The 20,382-nt window shown below is 38.8% G+C and overlaps 1 protein-coding gene across 5 annotated transcripts; it reads right to left on the bottom strand.

Moving 5' to 3' along the window:
• Positions 1-784: 784 nt before the first annotated feature.
• On the bottom strand, positions 785-17,586 carry TMEM144 (transmembrane protein 144). 5 transcript variants are annotated; one of them, XM_057375724.1, is made up of 13 exons: positions 16,803-16,913; positions 15,987-15,992; positions 13,883-14,079; positions 13,328-13,450; positions 12,838-12,937; positions 12,173-12,253; positions 10,161-10,242; positions 9,381-9,454; positions 8,376-8,494; positions 6,944-7,063; positions 6,350-6,447; positions 3,982-4,035; positions 785-2,877 (listed from the first exon to the last, which is right to left on the bottom strand). In XM_057375724.1, exons 1-13 carry the CDS (start codon positions 16,808-16,810, stop codon positions 2,794-2,796), a joined length of 1,146 nt encoding a protein of 381 aa, XP_057231707.1. In that variant the 5' UTR covers positions 16,811-16,913; the 3' UTR covers positions 785-2,793. The 5 variants fall into 5 exon arrangements, with proteins under 5 accessions (XP_057231707.1, XP_057231674.1, XP_057231684.1 ...); XM_057375691.1 differs by lacking the exons at positions 15,987-15,992; positions 16,803-16,913 and adding exons at positions 15,133-15,216; positions 17,543-17,584 and having other exon boundaries at positions 786-2,877; XM_057375701.1 differs by lacking the exons at positions 15,987-15,992; positions 16,803-16,913 and adding exons at positions 15,133-15,216; positions 17,446-17,491 and having other exon boundaries at positions 786-2,877.
• Positions 17,587-20,382: the final 2,796 nt, after the last annotated feature.

Consider the following 20,382-nt stretch of genomic DNA (forward strand, 5'->3'; position numbering starts at 1 on the left):
ATYTTTTCCTGTAGTAAATCCAATACCCTGAGGCTTTAAAATCATGGCTGTTAATAGAGACAAGGATCAGAATGTAAAGTTTATAACATCTCTCCTACGCCAGTTCAGCATGGAATGTTGCATCCAAGTTTCTTTATCTAAAAATGACACTTCTTTAGGTAAAGTGATAATTTTAGACACCAGTTAGAGAATCTTATGCACAATAATTGTGGGAGGCTGCTGTTGGCCCCTCAGTAAGGATGATGACACTGACAAATTATTAAGGAACCAAGGGACACCTGCAAACCAACTGCCCTTGTCTTTGTGAGGGAAATCACCTTGATGGGTGTCAGCTTGGAACACCACACAGCTGCTACAAACAGATTCAGCAGATTCCTAAAACACCTTGACAATTTCTTGGTACACTGACTCAGGGAGTTGACCCAGATAGGTGCTCTCCAYGATTTCTTGCTTGCTCCCAAAAAGGCTCTCAGGGCTGAAGTGGCAATTGGTGGTCATCTTGGCCACAGTGACCATGAAGCACTCAAGTTTCCAAACTCTGGTAGCATGCCTGCATCTGTCTTGCTCCCAAGATGGACCAGGSACTGGCATGCACAGATGTAAAATCCACAGCCAATGTTAACACAACTGTGAACACGGACACTGGAATAAAAACTAACACTGACTAGGAAGAACTGCCATATTAAACCATAYCTGTACATGTGAGGAGCCTGAGAATACTGTATTTTGGTTTTGCTAATTGTCAGTCTATAAGCAACTTTCGGGCATGGAATATATTCCTGGAATATTTAAGAAAGGAACCCTTAAGACTGTGATCTCAAGGAAATGAAATAGAACCAAGGAAATGAATAAATGTCCAATTTAATTCAAGTTGTTTAAAAAACCAAAGTGAATATATGATTTTTCCTTGTCTGGGTCAACAGAATAATGGCAAGGTAAGTAACAGTCATGCATCTGTGAGGGATAAATTATTCTTGACCCGGGTATTGGACAGAAAAAATTACCAGTTTTCTGTTCAATATCAGGTATTAGGGGGGAACACATCATGTACCTTGACTTGAACAATTCTATCAGATGTTATGTAAAAGCTCCAAGAAAGCAGTCTAAATGAAAGAACTGCAAGACACAGGAAAATTGTACTCAAAGGTTAATCAATTGTCCTTTGAAAAATAAAAAGAAGCATTAGATACCAAAATATAAGTAAAGGCCAGTATCATGCACCATTTTCATTATTTATAGTAATTATAGAATACTTCTATTACATTTGCAGATAACATCTGGTTGGAAAAATTCTGCTGCCTTATTGGAGGACAACGTTAACAATAGAGACCAAAATTAGAGAAATGCCTTAAAGGGGAAAAACCTGTCAGACACCAAATTCTGACACCTAGGTAGGAATAAACAACACAAGATGGGAAAAATGAGGTTGAGTAACAGTTTTAAGATCAAATCTGGTGCAGAGCAGACAAAGGTGGAAGGGAGAAAAGAGAAATTATGAATGCCATTTGAACATGTTAACAATATCGATCCATTATGGCAAAAAGCTGTGATGTGTAACTATGAACAAAGCTTGCAAATTKGATGGGAAAAAGCACCCATGATCTTACTGCTGCTCTTCTTGGTTTTTGAAAGACTGTAGCCTGAATGCCTGTCTTGGTATTTTACACAGATTTAATCCACTTAGGGAGATATTAGCATGGCAAAGGCTTCAGAGAAACCTCATTGCAGACTTCCAGAAGCTTAAGAGGGTKTATAAAAAGGAGGGAGGGACTTTTTCTACAGGCAGATAGTGACAGGACAAGGGGCAATGGTTTTACACTGAAAGAGGCTGGGTTCAGGTAGATGAAGTTCTTTACTCAGACGGTGGTGAATGACTGGAACAGACTGCKCACAGAAGTTGCCAAGGCCTCATCTCTGGAAGTGTTCAAGGTCAGACTGGATGGGGCTCTGAGCAGCCTGGTCTAGTGAATGGCATCCCTGCCCTTGGCAGAWGGGTTGGAACTAGATGATCYTTAAGGTCCCTTCCAGCCAAACCGTTCTATTATCAGGAATGACATATGAGCAAATTACAAGCAAGGGAAGACTGCAGGCTTGTCTAATGTACTGAAGAAGAGACTAAGGGGAAGTTCAGAGAACATCCTCTGCATACATAAAGGTTAGCTGCCACAAGGAAGAAAATAAACAATACTCCATGCTAGTGCAGGTTATGGAAAATGCGGTGAAACAAAAGTAATTTATTTTCCAGAACCCTTTTTATTTATTTCCTTCACAATTCTGAAGTCACCGGAAGATCACATTTTTATGTAAAATGATGATTTTAAAGAATAATGCTTCTAAATAAAAGAAAAGCTTAGTTATCTTCATGTATATCAGTTCCATAAGTGTTTCGATATACTTAAGTCAGTAAGTAAAATGTTATAATAAAAACAAATCAGCTTGCAAACACATACAMTATTATAGACTAAGACTTAAAATCACTATCCATCATCACAACAGTAAACTGAAATTTATGATGGCATGAGATTTAGCACCTGAATGAAGAAATMTAGTAATTTGCAACAATAAAATCATTTAGCTTTAATTAATGAAGTCCTTTGATTTTCTTACTATTCCAAGAAATGCAGGAACTAATATTTTCAGATTTTCTTTCATGCCTAATGTTTTTATTTTCCATTTGGCTGAAGTCAGAGTAAATGCTGGACATACATTTTGAAAATTATGACGTTTTGTGATCTACCCACAGTGTCTATCTGTGTTAAACGTTAGCACCATCTACTGGTCCAGAAGGTCCTTTCAAACCTTAGAAAAAGCTGTGGAAAGTGATCCAGCCAAAATGATGCAAAATGATACTGACAGTAACACGTAGTTTTTCAGTCCCTGTATAGGGAAAAGAAAAAGAAAATATTACCTTTTCATAACTAATACCACTTAAAAAAGTAAAATAAAGTAGTAAGAGTTCAATTTTATGATAAAATTAATAAATTATATGAGATGATAAATTTAAAACCATTTTATTTCATGTAACGCTCACAACATATTTGCTAGCAAAAACAATTAATACAAATAATCTATGATCCATTCACCTAGCAAAATATTCCCAAAATTAATTCAGCAATTTTGAAGRTAGTTTTAAAGGCCTTTATCTATTATTCAGATTATTTTTAAGTAACCAGTAATGCAGATTATTCTAAAAAGTATGAAAAGAATGGAAGATCTAGAGAGTTACAAAGATCTGGATAATGWACATGATGATCTTCCACTGTGGTGCAACATGCTAATCTGCAGTGGGAGACACAGAACTTCTAGTTCTAGATCCAAGGATGTTTGATGCACAGTCAGCAAAAATATTGGGAAAGATCACCTCTAATAGGTGAATAAAGGACCTATGGATCCTGGATAGACTGGCAAAGAGAATCTAGTATTACACTGCTAGCATTCAGTGCCTCAAATTCCACTAAAAATAACTTCTACCCAACATGTTAAAATCCAGTAAATTAGCTTGTTGTAGGCAACCACTGCCGTATCAGTTTAGGATCTTTACAGTACATTGTAATTACAAAGGCCAATCAACCTCCACTGTACTTTTTAGTCCTTTGTTGAACTGATCCTAAAAACATAATCTATTTGTTGATGTGACTATTGAAACAATAATCATTCCCCTGCCCCTACTGAAAGAACTGGGTCAAATGAAATCTGTTTTCAGGCTGTGCCTGGCATCCTGCCTCTTGGCTGTGCTACAGTCTTCATTTACATCCACTGCTCCTCATACAGTTACAGAACTATAATCTTCATTCCTGTAAAAACTGCTCACAGTTCTTCATGTTTCTTGGAAGACTTAAGATTGCATGATATGGTATCCAGTTTCATAATGCAATACTTGCAAGAAGGAGAAATTCGAGATATAGCTGTATACCAAATCATGCTGTTTCTAGAGCTAGGGATATGCAAGAGACATCAGGTAAGAAATCTAATAACATTTACCTTGATTTCCTTGAATACAAGGACTCCCCACATTGCAGCAACAAGGCCAGGGCCCTAAAGAATAAGATTCATTTTTACATTACAGAATTTCATTAAAATTTACTCCTTCACMTTACTGCTCTCAGAGTGATCAAATTTTGTCTGGATAACACATTTAGGTCTTTCCATTCTGTATAAGTAAAACACTCATGACGAAAGYATAAGCATAACTGAAATATTTACTAAGTAAGTCACAATAAAATCTTCACACAGAGCTAAAGAGGCAAGAAACTACTTTTATGTTGCAGTAGGCACAGCTTCTTTCTAAATAATACTGTGGAGTCTGCTCCAGCTGTTAATGCTCTTTCAGTAGGCTCCAAATAATAGGCCTCACTTTTGTCCAAATTAGAGCCCACGATGTTTCCTAACATTTCCTTTATTAGCATGACTAACTAGTTGGACAAAGTTTGAATTTATCACTCAGTAAGACAGCAAGAGAATGGGACAAAGATGTATTTCCTGGCATCTGGRCAAAGCACAAAACCAGCCAGGGAAACAGGTCAGGGAAACTCCTGATTATACATCATGTTGTTGCACAGGTTTCCTGGATAACAGCAAACAGTGATACACAACAGCAACTTCCAGGCACTCTCGGTAGTTTTTCCCCTGAGGGAGCAATGATCTGAATTTTCATGTCGGATGAGAAAATATCTAAATATGAAGCAAGAACTGRCTCTATTAATACTTCCCATTAAAGCTGTTCTGAGAAACACTTGACATGTTTGGCCAGTGACCTTCCTCTCTGCATCCTCAATGCAGCTGATGGAATGCAGATACTGACAGAAAATGGTGTCTCATGCTGAATACATGTGTGGGTGCAGTTTCCTATTGAAATTGCCAACTATTATTTGAGGGGTTATTTCACTTTCTAGATAATGTGCACTGCAAGAGGAATGTACTTGAAAAAATGGAACAAAGTGTTAAAGGGATGTGGTGAACATCCCTCTAAAAATTTTTCTCCAGGATGAGATAAAGCAGCAGTTCTGAACCTGTGGTCCCGATAGGCAGCTTCTCCTCATTACTGTCCTTACATTTTTCATTTCACCATTTTATATCCTTGCCCTTTAGGCACACTGATAACTAAGTTACTAAAGCTGCTTTCCATTAATCCTTCAATTCCTAATTAGAATGATCCCAAGTACTTTTTTCATTGCATACTGCAGTTTATTTTGATTTACTGCATTTTGAGTCAAAGCTTGAGCCCTATTAACATTGTTTCATTAGTTTGGTTCCAAAATACAGCTGTTAAGCAAAACTTTGGTTTTAATATTTATTAATTATCATTTGCCACCTTTGCATCACCAACTAGTACAGTGTCAAGAGAGTAAAYGCAAAGCTTACTTTTACCTAGTGATTGCAATTCATGCTTTAAAATAAAACAGACAAAACAGACAGAACACGCCAACCTATTTTCCCCTCATTTCCATAAGAACATTATTTTCAGTAGTACATAATCTGTTCTGTTTGCTTGAGAACTGTAAAAAGAAAAATGCCTGACTTAATTAAGCAAAATGACTACTAGGGGATAAAACTCACAAATTCAAAAACATCCAGACCAAAATGTACTTCCTGGGATGAAAGCATAAAATRTTTCTTCTTTTAATCCCTTCAGTTAAATAGTTAATATTGATAAAATTGTTTATGAAGCTTTGGCTTTTACATAACCTGAAGACTCACACTCTGTTTTTTCTTATGCTTGACACTGACCAAGATGGTTCTTGTTACAGTCGTTTGCTCCTGAAAATCCAAAGACTAGCACAGACAAGCAGAGGAGGTGCCGTGGCCTTTGCTGTTTTAGAGCTATGTGTGGGGGTTGGGYTTGAGAACGTCTTGGACTCACACATGGACAAAACAGCACAGACTCGAGCTGGGCTGACGTATCAGCCACAGAGATGGACAGGATTRGATAAATGAAAGTATCCACCAATTAAAGACTAAAACATGCTACATGGACATTGGAGAGTGCCCGGCTGTGTCATCTGGCTGGGACCTGTGTGATTGGTGTGTTCTCAAAACCTGGGAGATAAGAAAGTGTATAAAAAAGCATGCAGTAGCAGTCAGAGGGAGAGAGAGCTGAATTCACTACAGAAGAAAGAGCTGATTTCACTATAGCTAAAAGAGCTGGAATCCGAAGATTAATAAAGAAGAACCTGGACCTGCCTGTGGAAGTCTCGTGTCTTTCCTGCGGTGGGCGCACACAAGGAGGCATATATACTCTTGACCAAAAATGCTCTAGACCCATCATAGTTTCAAATTAGTTCCACAAACAGAAGAGTAAAAACTCATTCACTTTTAATTCTAGTTACAGATTTTATTTTTATATACTTACTGCAGTAATTATTGGAAAGCTGACAACAGCACTGAGATAGTGATTGGCCAGGAACCAGCAGCAATTGGCTATTGCCCAAAGCACACCAGAAACAAACCCTAGAAAAATAAATCCCAATCAAAAACATGTATAGCAAGGTATAGGCAGCAATTTGTGGGAGTTTTATACTTATAGCAAAATACAGAAACTGAATATATACGTATTATGTATATAATAAATGTTAACTGCCTTTAACAAGCTGGCTCTGGCAATTTAAACCAAAGCTCAAAGGATAAAAATCAGTTACTCCAACTAACATAGGAAATTAATTAAAGTTCCCAATTTTCTGGGCAATGTGCTGTGCATTCTGGCAGCCAATTTTTGCAAATCTGCAATGTCATTTTGTTGTCCAATTTCAGATTAGAACAAAAATTATCACTGTATCCTAACCTTAATTAATTAATCTAATAGAAGTGCTCTTTCAAAAAAGACAAAAAGTCAAATGAAGACATTTGAAAAGTAAACTACAATTACAACACACAACTTGAACTAATCACAGCAAAATGGACTGAAGAAGTACCTGAAAGGAACAACTAATTTAAAAAGCAGTCATACCTGGCAATATGGCTTGGGGGTAAACATTAGGTTTATTTTTCTTGACTGCACAGTAGATCAAAAAGTATATGGTACTTGTAAGAAATATTCCACTGAAGTGTGCAAAAACATAATCTAAATCTGAAAGAGAAATTACAAAGTTATGTTAATATAAAACACCAATTAATAATTTTAACAAGATTATTGTCATAGATAGCATTCAAATAGACAAAAAAGCACAAAAGTACTACTCTTAACAATTCAGATTCAAATCTCATTGTGCTGAACTCAGTTAACTGTGGACGACAGTTTTGATAACATCTGTGATGAGAGATTGATAACAATCAATGACATTTATTAAACATGAATTAACTGCTGTGTTGATTTCAGCACTTGTGACAGGCTTCTCTGCATTTCTGGGAGTTGTTATTTTCAGAACTCTACTACATATTACTGAATCAATTTAATAAAACCTTGAGAAAATCCTCAGGTGAGGCTACAAAACTGGGGTGGGAATTTTACATAATGACATCCATCTACAATTATGTTACTGTACGTAGCCTTGTTTTGTTCTGCACATGTAAGGGCAARGCAACTGCACATACTATGTAAGCTAAACGTTGCTCATTTTTGTCCTTTTTAAATTTTGAAGGATGTATCCCAATTTTGCTCACTATAATCATGAACAATAATAAAATCTTTATGGACTTTGTATGTGCTAAAGAGAGTATTTCCAACATGGGAGAGCAGAAGATGTAGCAAGGTGATCCTTGTCGCCTTGGAGCTGTAAATTCTGAACAGGAAAGGCAGCTATGGTAATGATAACATCTGTTTTGCCTGGCTGGGGAATATATACATTGCAGCATTCAAGAGAAATTGTGTATGACAATGGCAACATTATGAATTCTCAGCAGTACTTTGCTCTTAAACTCCTGCAGGCATTACCTGATAAGAGTATAACCTAAACCTTAAGGAAAATGTTTCTGGGGGACTGTGGCTTGAAATTGGCAATTAGGCTTATGTTAAACGGTTTCAATTTAAAAAAAAATTCACAGTTTTAATTACTTATGTTGATACATATCTGCTCTCCTAATCACTTATGATCAACCTTCTGTTCCTTAATTGCCGTTGGCAATTGGCAAGCTTGTGCCCTTGTTTAACTCATCCTCCACTCAAACAAATTTTGTATTTTGAGAATGCTAGTATTTAATGCCTTCAGAAACATACCCGTGAGTCAAGTATAGTACTCTTTGAGCAGTTTCTCAGTGTTTTTAATGGTGTAATTCACCTCTGAGAAAAAGGGAGTGTTAGGGCTATGAKTATGACAATACCTAAAGTAGTGCAGAATTGATAAATTGTTATATTTCCAGGCCTATGACGACTTTCACCCTATGYCTTTAAAAAAGCAGAATACAAAGATGAAATAAAGTAGAAGTGATCTATAAGCCTTTACCAAACTGACTTGCTCCTGTGTATATAGTTCCATTTCTTCTTCCATGGTCCTTTATGTAAAGTACTGGCACAAAACTGGAACCGTAGAGTATTCCAGCTACTACAGCCAGGCTACAGCCTCTTTAAAAAGAAAAAAAAGGAGAAAATAGCCTATCATGAATTAAGGAAGTAAACAACACACATAAGCCCAGTACTGCAGGTAAAAACAGTGCACCATATAAAAATTGCTAGCTATAAAAGTAATAATTTTAGAACATTTTTATTTTCTGGAAGAGAAATGTTAATCTAATTTCTCTATGATTTGTGGGAAAGCARCACAGACAATTCCTGCCCCAAAAGCCAGCAATCTAGATTAATGACAYGGGAAATTAACTAACTAGGATTTCCTAAAAGCAGAGCTAGGGGAAAACAAAATTTCAATTTAAAATGCTCCCACCCTCACCTTTGCTGTTGCAATCTATTTATTCTTTATAACTTCCCAGGTTCATTGTTTCTTCAGTCCCCTTCTCCATCTCCAGATCCTTGTGCTCTTGGCAGACTCCACTCCCCACACTGGTTCCTTGCTAGCTTGCTTCCACTTTGGAGCACTTCTACTTCTCTTTAGCATACTGCCATGCCTTCTCCAGATGTATTCACTTGGAAAGCACACCTGGAAGCACGTCATTAACACAGGCTTCTACGCTGCAGTGATAATCAACCAGTTGATAAAACCTACCTCTGTACTTACTTACTCTGTATTTACCTTGCCAAATAATGTTTTTTTTACAGTAGTACCTGATATTTGGTAAGGTTAGACACACGCAACAGCGCCAATGGAACAATCTAAATAGCTGTCCAACTGTTCATATATAGATTTGCCTGCTAGACTAATATGTAAAAACCTGTTATTTATTAGTGTATGACCTTGCTAAGAAACCACAGGACACAAATTCTGCTCTTACACTGTGTTTAACTAATTTCTCTGGCTATGYGCTCTGTACCAGTAAAAGAACTGTTAATAACTTACAGGAGTCTCCTTTTTGCTGGAGAAAGTTTGTTCACCCAMGAGTCATCAGTGGTATCTTCAGAAGCATTAATAGACTGCAAAAAAAAAAAAGAGAGCTTTCATGCAAGTTTAGTTTGATTTCTTAAAATATGCAATCAAATTGTCTTCTGTGATTTAGTATGGTAGACTGGAACGTCTAGGGAGCATTGAGCACAGCTAGAAAACTCTGAGGGGCTCTCTGTTCAGGCAGCCAGTGTTCACTGCCTCTAAGGGTAAGGTACAATGGTAGGAGGAGCCTATTGTTCTCCAGCTGTTGCATCCTTTGGGCTCCCTAAGGAGCAACAGCTAATGCAGTGCCACTCACTGGCCTCCAACCTGTGCCACAGCTGATGATGACAGACAGCAACTCTAGACAGCCTCCTGGCTCTGCAACATGGCAAAAATCTGRCTTTTCACCTAAGYACCCTCACAGCWCTATAGCTAATATTTAAGTAAAATTGCTTCCTCTTCTTACATAAGGAAGTAATACACTGTCTTTTATATAATCTCCATCATAATGAAAAAGGACTTTCTAAGTCATCTAAAGCTGACAAACATGAAAGAACACTTGGGAATACCTCTTCTGTTGCTAATATTCAAAATTATATCCAAGATCCACAGGTTAAGATACAACYAATACACACTTAGGTTGTTTTATGTAGTCTACCACAAATCCAAGCAAACCTGACTAACAAACACATTTTTGGTTTAAAATGGATATTTACTTTCACTGCTGTAAAATAACAACTGTAGAGTACTTACACTTTCTCTAAGTAAAGGTGTGCTTTCTAATGAAGCTGAAGAAGTCTGGACTTCAGTTTTTATAAAAAGAAATATGACAGCACTTAGAAGAGAAAAAATACACCAATAAATACCATGTCAGCTCATAAGGATATAAGATCCAGTGTCCAGAGACAATAGTTTTATTTGGAGGCATATACCTTTGTTTTCATTATTGCCCTAGAGTCACTTYAATATATTTTAAAAATGCAATTGCTTTAAACCGTTATAACTTGTTATGATTATATACAGAAAAGATATAAAAAAGTATAAATACAATAACTTAAAGTAATTAACTTAGCTAGCAGACAATGCAAGTAAGTAAATAATCAGCTTTTGTATCACTTTATATATCTCTCTTCTTATGTAATGTGATTGAAATATCTCCTTTTCACAGTGTGTAGTTGCAACCACMTTAACAACAGAGGCTTTATCTAACAGTACCCTTTTGTACCAAACCACACATAAGTGTGTATCAGGTATCTGATTGAAAATTCTRTATGGAACAGCTTAAACCTGCACAGAATTGGCTCTATGCTCAAGGAAAAATGTTAGTTTTCAGTCTTCCACTGTATGTGAGGGATGGAATACTGCTACTATGGGGCCTTATGTGCATGTGGAAAGAGAAGGAGTATTGCTCCGTACTGCTCAGTGCATTAAGTGAATAAAATGGAGAAGAAAGGGTAATATTACTACTCTTGACCCTGCCTCCAGGAGATCAGATAAATACCTGCAATAAGAGCGGAAAAGATTCTGTTTACTTTTATGAAAAACATTTTAATGACGTGGGAATTTCTTCTCCTAGCTGTAAACAGAATGTTTCCATTTTGAAGGATTCATCTCTTACTGATGGAGTAAGCACAGGTATAAAAGGATGTGAGTTTCCTCCAGAGGAAACATACAGATTCCACACAGGAGGCCAATATGAAAAGCCTGCTTCTGAACTTCACAAAGCAACAGGCACAGACTGTGTGCAGTTTGCCAGGAAAACATGTTTGGTCACAGTCTTTTTCCCTTCTCCATGATATCTCTGAAGCAGGAAGCAGGTGGTGAGCTGCATGAATTCATCAGGCAGGAATAGCGGTACTTGCTACTATTTTCTCAGTACCTCCCAAACTCATGTGCCACATGTAAAGGGAATGAGTACAAAGCAGCAGACTGTTAGGAAAGAAGAAAAATGGAAGCAAAATTCATCTAAGGCAGCACCAATCAAAAAAGGCTTCATTATTTCCATGTTCTTAATACCCTTCTTTTCTGAAAGGCATCTTCTGTCAGCACGCCTGAATTCCCTATGAATTAGGGCCATCTTCCCAGCTACCCAGCTGGAAAGCAAGAACACTGCTACATAACAAAGGTCCCTCCTTCCTCTATGTTTGGACCAAAATGTATGCACTCATAMAAATAAAAAATGAGCAAAAATAAAGAATTAAGTCCTTCTGAAAATCCTGAAGGAAGAAACTCTGTGGGATTTTGAAGTGTGATTGAAGAATTTCAAGACACGGAGCTATTACTGGAAGGAAAACGTGCAAAGCCTTTGGCCTTTCATGGACCCCAAAGTAYCAGGGAAGGGTTCTGGGGCTTATTCTACACTTATGCAATTAAGATTTCTATCCCTGACTGAGTGAAATGAGATCACAAATCTGAGGTTTTCTCAACAAGATTCTTCTAGTCAGTCTGTCTCACAGGATTTGGGGAAAGTGAACCATTTGAATGACCTAATCTGACAGTGCATCTGTGCTTTGCCTTGAACATACCTACCAGCATAAAAATATATTTCTGTGTCTACGGATAACCATTTCACCTCTGTACTGGACAACATGCATGTTTCTACATGAACATTGACCAGCTAGGTATGGATAKCTCATGAATTTGGTAGTAAATGGGCTTGCAAAAAATTCTTTAATATATTCACTCTCTTGTTAAATCATCCTTGTGGCTGGTCATAAAATATATATTTTGCATTACAGAAATTCATTGTAAGAATAAATTTTTACCTTGTAAGTGAAAGTCCAGCTCCAATATAATTTAAGATTGGTCTTGATACCTCTTCTGGGTCAATTCCAAACCAACCAAACCTGGAATGTTTAATSAGTTTCACTTAGTTGCACTGTCTTGATACAAATAGTTAAATTATAGCCTAATCTTAGAAATCTTGACTTATATAAATAATTCTGCTTTAAGTATGTATTTTCAGTRTTAGAACAGAGGCTTGCAAAAAGCTATGTCTGCTTTTCAAAAACAATCTTTAACATTCATTTTTTTATATGTATATTTAAAAGTTGAAGTTAAATTATTTTATCAGACCACAATGCAGAAGAAAATACAAATATGTACTAGTTTTACATTAAGAAATACATTATTTATTGACTCAATAACATCACTGGGCATTCTCCTTTCTATTAAGACAGAAAAAGCATAAAACGCCAAAATAATTAACTTGAGTATTTTCCACTGAGAAGGAAAAAGTCTTAATACACGGGAGAAATTCTCTTTAGTGGTCGACTTGGCAGTGTTACATTARTGRCTGGAACTGATGATCTTAAAGGTCTTTTCCAACCTGAATTACACTACGATTCTACAGGTGAGTTTTCACTGCAGCTATTGATGAAGAATTGGCAATATGAGTTATGTAATGCCTTAAGACTTAAAACACCCTTACCTTGAACTTGCCCAACCTGTCAGCAAATTAAAAGAAGCCCATATCAAAAGGCCAAGAGCTAAGCCAATAGTTTTAACAATAGGAACAACTGTAACATTGCCTGAAAGATAAAAACAAAACTGAAATCACTTATAACATAGAATGCGATCTTGTACATATTTGCTTTGGATCCTGTGACTGGTCAGAAGGCAAAGAAATTTAGGAAACCACAAGGTCTTAAGAAAAAGTGTTTTTAAAAAATAAATGCATTGAACATACACTTTTCCTCCATATAGCTTTAAACGCTATTTTTGRTGTGAATTTGCCTCTTATTAAATAAGGACACTAAAATAGTATTTACTGTAAGGGTACAGCCCCATTAATAGTGAGGGTTTAAAGAACCACAAACTACTAAATAACTACTATCTTATGTATGGTAAAATTTTTATCACCTTTTTATAGAGAGCTAGGATTATTTGTGTTTCAAGAATSGGAATCTCTTTATCCTCACCTGTAGCCCACACAAAACCACCAACCATAGCCAGAGGCCAAAAGCGGGGGCAATTCTGGATCAAATTGACCACCAAAGAAACTATCCATATRGAAGCACAGAGAATCCACTGGAAGAACATGCCTGTAGAAAAATCAAATGCACAAAATAGAAAATTTGTAGAATACTGCATGTGTAAATCAGAGTCTGTTTATCTTCAATGTTTTTGTTTACCAAAGTCTGAGCATTTTTGGCATATAAATAACACTGTATGCATCTGAGAATCCTGATAAGGGTAGAAAAAAGGACATTTCGCTTTCCATTGTGAAATTCCCATGAAATGTTGTATCATCACTGTTAAAGGGCACAACRCAGAAGAAGGCTCTTCTAAAGATATGCCACATTCTGAAGCAGTATTATTGCTTTACACCTCAACAGTGAAGAAAATGAACATATTCTCTGGATTAAGGCTGATGATATTTACAACTAGCATTGAAAGTCTAGTAATTTGTTGGTAAAGTATTATTCCTATTAGCAAAAACAGCAAATCAAAGAAAAGAATGTAATTAAATTTACCATCACCAGTATCGAATTTCTTGACAGGAACAAAGTTTGTCCCAAATAGAAGGACAGCGACTGTGGAAGAAGTAAAGCCAATAGCTAGATCTGTTCCATTGCTGATGTTAGCAGCACTGTAAGCTGTCACGATGTTCATCTTTGTTCTGAATTTGCTTCTTTTTGTGGAGTTCTCTTGCTGCAGGTCTTGACAGAATCTGAAATCAAAGAGTGGAATTCAATATGTGGAYTATTAAATAATACCTATCTAGTTCRGAAATCTGGAACTTAAAGGAATCTACACATCAATCTCTCAAAAGATGAAATGAACTGCAAAGTACTGTAGAATTCCATGAAAATRTGCCATAAAACATGAATAAAGTCACTTAAGAACAAATGGACAAAATCCACCAATATTGTGTGCTCTGTCTGAACACATAAAAAATGAATGTAGAGGTGCACTCAAAGGTTATAAGGACTTGAACCTGTGAGGGGCATGGGAAGCACTGATACTTTAGTGAGATGTTCTATCAGAATATTCCTTACCCAAAAGGGTCACACTGGGGTGTATARAAAAAATGACACCTTAATTGGCAGAAGTTACAGCAGACMTATTGTCARGAAGTCAGAAACAGAAGTSGAGATTCTATAGGTGCTACAATGGRATCAATATGTAATCATAWGGTAATCACAGGGATTGCTATGGCTGATACAATATATGAATAAAGGTTCATTTTTTCTGCAGGGAACAAGGGGAAAAGCTGCCTCTAAAATTTCTTTGCTCCACATAAGAAACGCAAAGACAATTTTAATCCCAGAGTATCTCTATCTTTTTGAAGTGGGAGAGTCATCTTGAGGTTACTCTTAASAGATGTGCCACACATATACTTTTGATACGGATTGTAACTTTGACAGAAAAGGTGTCTCTGATGACAACCATAACAACATGAGTTTTGTGTACACACTTGAAAGACTACATATAAGAAAAGCGTTTGCAAATTTAACTTCAAATGGCAACAGGATACTTAATATGCTGTTATAGCAATACAAATGCAATCATCTTGTCAAGGTAATGCTATTTGTATTGAATCAAAAAACATCCCAGTGCAGTTTGCCTTTCCCCACTGTAGGTGGAGTAGCTACTGTCTGAAGAAAAAAAGCTGAAATAAGATGATGGAAATTTTGCCAAGTCTTGTAAAAGGTGTGACTACATTCTGTGCACAAGAGCTGAGCTGCTGGACGTTCTCTCATGTTATTTTACTTAGTCTTACCTTCACAGTCCTTAGGACATTGAGAACTCTTATCTGCTGAGGTTATGCTTTCCTCCACAGCTTCAGCAGAGCCATCAGTGATTGCTGAAATTATTTGCATTAGCAGATGAAAAGTTTGATTCCACAACTAATACAGCAATTAAATTTCTATAATTTTTTCCCTTGAAAGATGTAATATATTTCTAACTTGAGTAATTAAGAGAAACAGTGATGACATTTAAAAGACACATTATTACAACAGCAGAGCAGTTTCCATTTATATTATCTTTTTCTCCCTCACTCTTCATCTTTCTTCCCTACTTAGAGGATAAGCTTCTCCAAGAAGTTTTCACTGTATTTAAAACACTTCTACAAAGTGTGTTTTATGCAAGACCYGTAGACACTGATTTGTGCAAATAATAATGCTGTGATTTCTTCAGAGACTTGACTTCACAGGATACATTGGGACATGCAGTGAACAGATAAAGACACATAAAGGCTGACATCAGCTTTCTTCACCCCACCAAACTCGATTCACTGAGTGAATACATTTAACTCATCTAGTGGACAAGTGAGGCACAAGAGCTGGGTTTTGCACAGAAGCACTTCATGTGCTAAGGACGTAGAAATAAGGCTGATTACAGTGCAGCTCTGTAAATGTATGAATCACCACTTTCACCTTCCAATTTGAAAGGTTTAGTATTTTACCCGCTAGTGACTTATTTATTTAAAGTGGTTGATCAGTCCTTTTAGTTTTGCACAGAGAAATGTTATTTTAAAATTATTTCAGTTTTGTATCACCTAASAGAACTGTGCTGCGTGGCAATATATTTTCCTGCTTGCTTATCTTCCAAAAATCTCTGCATTTTGCACACTGAAGACTTTTGTACCATCAGAGAACCAGAACGATCACTTCAAAAATGGACAGGAAACACAACTTCCACTTAACTAGGCAAGCACATGCTTCATTCAAACTGCTTAGAACTCTGTAATTTTCTAAAACTTGGGACACTTTGTTCCAAATTTGGCTAAATTTYACACCCAACTTTCAACTCCATTTCAAATCCTTCAAGAGAAAGCTTAATCAGACAAGGCCTGAAGCAACCTGCTCTAACTTTAAAGATAGAACTGCTTTACGCAGGAAGTCAAAGCAATGACCTCCASAGGTCCCTTCCAAACAAAGTAATTCTACCATTGTATGATCAAATGTCGAGAGCAAATAATAAAGTGGCAAACATCACTAAGTCAACTACACTTTTTGTACATACTTTGCACATCAGAGCTACCAGAGCTCATGAAAAGCCTCTTCAATCCTATGTTATTGCCCAATGGACTTGCACATATGTCCAAAGGCTGAGGTAACAAATGCCAAACCAGAACATTTGCTGAAGCTGCTATGATCTTATAGTGGTTGTATCTGAAACTCAAGCAGAGGCAACAGGAATGGGAACCATTATTGAAGGCTTTCTTTCCACCAAGCTGTCCTGAATGAAGGGCACTTCAGGAGTCCCAAGCAGCAGAAGAAATACAGTTTTGTCGTTGCATATTTGAATTTTGCTGGCACAAATTGCTCTTACCCTACTAAATTCACTGGACCACCCCACTGGAGTGTTGTGTCTGCGTTTTCATGCTTCCCTCATGAAGAGGACACCATTTATTACCCACAAATTATAATGCTCACTTATAGCAACAGCAACATATCACTGTGATCTATGCAGACAGGGATGAAATCAAGAGGCCTGTCTTCGAGCACTTGCTCCTCAGTGGTGATCCCTCCTGTTGCTAAGATTCCAAAAAACAGTTTGCTAATTTAGTGGGTATTTTTAAATGTTGACTGTTGATTTTCATGTTTCTCCTATCATTCTTTTACCACTAAAGTGGATACTTTCATCCTTAGAGCACTGTCAGTCCCCAAGTGGCTGAGAGCAACGTCCCGAAGTRACACCATAACCCTCCGACTGGACCCTTGCTCAAGAAATGCATCTTTGCATCCCTGAGGWGAACTCTTTTAAAATACGTTCTTCGGGCAGTGTTTCCACTAAGTGCTTACAACAAGGAAAACGCCCAGCTGAGAGCTACACACGGGCCTGTGTGGCTTTACTGACCCACGGCGCCGGGTTAGGCCCGGGCTGTGAGCGGGACATGGCCCACCCTGGGCCCGGCCGCCGCGRCAGGGCAGCCCGGCCGCTCAGCACCGCACCCCGAGGGGATAACCCGCGACCCCGCTCCAGCCAGCGGCCTTCCTTCCCCCAGCGCCCACCGCCCGGCTCCCCGCCGTGGCGAGTTTCAGGGCGCTCCGCTCCGGGCCGGCAGGCGGCCGGGACGGGCCCGTACCGGCAGATCCCCGCTGCCGTCCCTCCGTGCAGCCCCAGCCCTGCCGCCCACGCCCCACCGCGCTCCCCGGGCCGCCTCAGGCCCCGCCGCCGCTCACCGCGGCCTCCCGCCCGCGCCGGCACCGCCCCGCGCCTCGGCCCGCCTCCATCCGCGTCCATCCGCCCGCCTCCATCCGCCTCTGCCCGCCGGCCTCTTCTTCCCCGTCCGGGAGCGGCGCGAAGGCGGCTGGGSGGCGGTTTGCGACTGCGTTTCTCTCGCCGCCAYGGCGGAGGGGATGTTCCGGCCTGCCAGCTTYCCGGTGGGGAAGAATCACTAAGARAAACCTTAAATCAATGCACTCAAGTCGTGATAAAAGCACCTTTACCCCTCCCAGCCATAAGCGCACTGATGAGAGGCCTCCCTCCCCAGTGGAGTCCCCCCTCCCCAGTGGAAGTGCACTGTGGACTCGACAGGCCAATGCTGTGACGGTAACTGAAGAATCACAGAGTCCATTAGGTTAGAAAAGACCTGTGACAAACCCGAGTCCMACCWGTGCCCCAACACCACCATGCCAACCAGACCGGGGAGCGCACTGAGTGCCACATCCCGTCTTACGCACCTCCAGGRAMGGKGGYTCCACCACCTTCCTGGACAGTATATTGCASTGTTTTCTGTGAAGAAATTCTTCCTGATGTCCAACCTAAACCTCCCCAGGCTGAACTTGAAGCTMTATGTCCTCTCCTGGTCTTGCTGGCTTCCCGGGAGAAGAGGACGACTCTCTGCTTTTAGGCGGTCCTCGTTTCTCTCTATCAGAGAGCAATGAGGTCTCCCCGATCCTTGTCCAGGCTAAAGACCCCCAKCTCCCTCGGCTACTTCTCATAGGACTTGTGCTCCAGAAACGGCACGCAAGTTTTGGCAGCGCTTGTGCAGGAGCACAGACATGGTTCAAGGACGGGGCTGCTCCCAGAAGGGATAGCATGGCCTCCTTGCAGCTCCTGTCTCTCCTGAGGTGTCCCTGGCTGCTGGAGGCTGTCACAGGGCTGGGGGCTGCAGGCATCTCGGAGAAAGCAGGGACATTCCGAGGCCATGCTGCAGCTGCTGGCCATGTGGTGCACAGCAAGGCAAGAAAACCCCCGAGCCTGGTCAGGACATCCAGGTTTTTATTTTTCTTAAGCACAAAAATTACCAGTTGGTCTGGAAGCGTTGTTTGGCAACCAAAATCAAGTAGCAAAAAATCTTTTATGTGATGTCRAGGAGAGATCTTTGCAGATTTCCCTGTAAGGATTTGATCCAGACTAGTTAAGGCACAGACTATTAGTCAGCATGTTTAGTCACGAAGCAAACATTTCTCTCTGTACTCTTGAAGWACAATTTCCAGATGGCAGCCCAAATTGATCTCCTTACAAACACAGCATGAGCCTGCTTCATATTTTGCAAATCAAGTCTACATTATGTGTAATAAGGGCTTATGTCTTTTCTCTGAAGAATAAGTTCTCAGTCCCATGGATTTGGCTAAGCCAGGAGTGCACTATTTATCAATCATTTTAAGATAAATGTCTGTCCATGTATCATTTAGAAATGAACAGCAGAATGTCTCTATGGAAACAGTATAGCTATAGGGCTTCCAAGAGGAACAGTGTGCCATACAACAATCACAAATGTAGCCCACAAAAAAAACAAAAACAAAAACAAACAAACAAACAAACAAAAAAACCCCACCTCTAAAGGCAGTGCAAGTATGTGTTGCTTTCTTTCATTCAGAAAATTAAAAAAAAAAATTAAGAAAAATGTTAATCTTTTGCATTGAACTGCCTGCACATAGAAAGCAAGAGCACATGCATTAAGGAGCCTAGACTGTACTAGACTGTAACTACATCCTTCCAGGTGTCCAGGAATAAAGACAAGTCAAGGCCCTATGACTGGTGGGCATTGGAAAATGCAAGTATAGGTGGAGGTGAATTTCAAAGGTGAAAAAAAAATTTCAAATAGGTAGTTCACCTATTCATTCACATTTAAAAACTATACCTAGAACTGTTAAGAAGTAGAAAATACTTCTTAAATCCCCCTCTTCAATTCATTGCTATTTTGCTCTATTAGTTTTTATATTCCAGTATTCCTAACCTTAGGAAACAACACTGACTGTRAAATACAGGTATATGAAGAAATTGCATAAAAAGCTGAGCTTAATTGGTGCAGATGACAATGTCACAGACGCAGTTTAGAGCAAGGAGCAAATACAGAATCTGACAGGCTAACTGTAGGTAGCAAAGTGAAATAATGTAGGCCAGAATTTGGTCAGACAACTGCTGTTCAGTATATTTGTTCCGAAAGTTTGTCTTAAATATTTTATAACCACAGARGAAGTAGTTTCAGCTCTGTAGTGTCCTTTAGTGCTTTGCTGCAGTGTTGGGTTAGAATGACTGCAGAAAGAAGAATACTACCCAGCCTTCATTATTTTGTGGTATCTGCTAGGGCGCTGGAGCTGTACACCACAAGGGCTGAAATAAAAAAAAATCACTTGATATTTTGCCTTTTAAAGATCCAGAATTAGAGGCAAATGTYTGCTAAACTAACAGACTTTCTACTGCCATTCATTCCAAAGAACATACATGTACATGAGTTCTCCCTTCTGAACATGAGAAATAAAGGAAATRCTATTGCTATTATCACATGATTTCAAGGCTGCAAATGAAATGAGGAGTGAAGAATGATTCCCCATATTATTTTATAATTTCCCTCAGATTATCTCTAAAGAGTAGCTGTAGGAAGATTACATCGATTAAAAAAATCCACTTCAGAGAAGTGTTGTAGCAGAGGAGAGCTGTTAGTAAATGGAATAGACTGTGTTTTGCTTGTAATAGACAGGTCATGGTGCTATGTACATGCAGGAACTGAACGCTGAAAAACAATTGTTGCAGTGTGATACATTTCCAACTCAAGCAACTTGTCTGGAGCTTT

The sequence above is a fragment of the Malurus melanocephalus genome, unplaced genomic scaffold (genome assembly GCF_030028575.1).
Source record: "Malurus melanocephalus ecotype Western Australia unplaced genomic scaffold, MMel_1.1 scaffold_9, whole genome shotgun sequence".
Lineage (NCBI taxonomy): Eukaryota > Metazoa > Chordata > Aves > Passeriformes > Maluridae > Malurus > Malurus melanocephalus.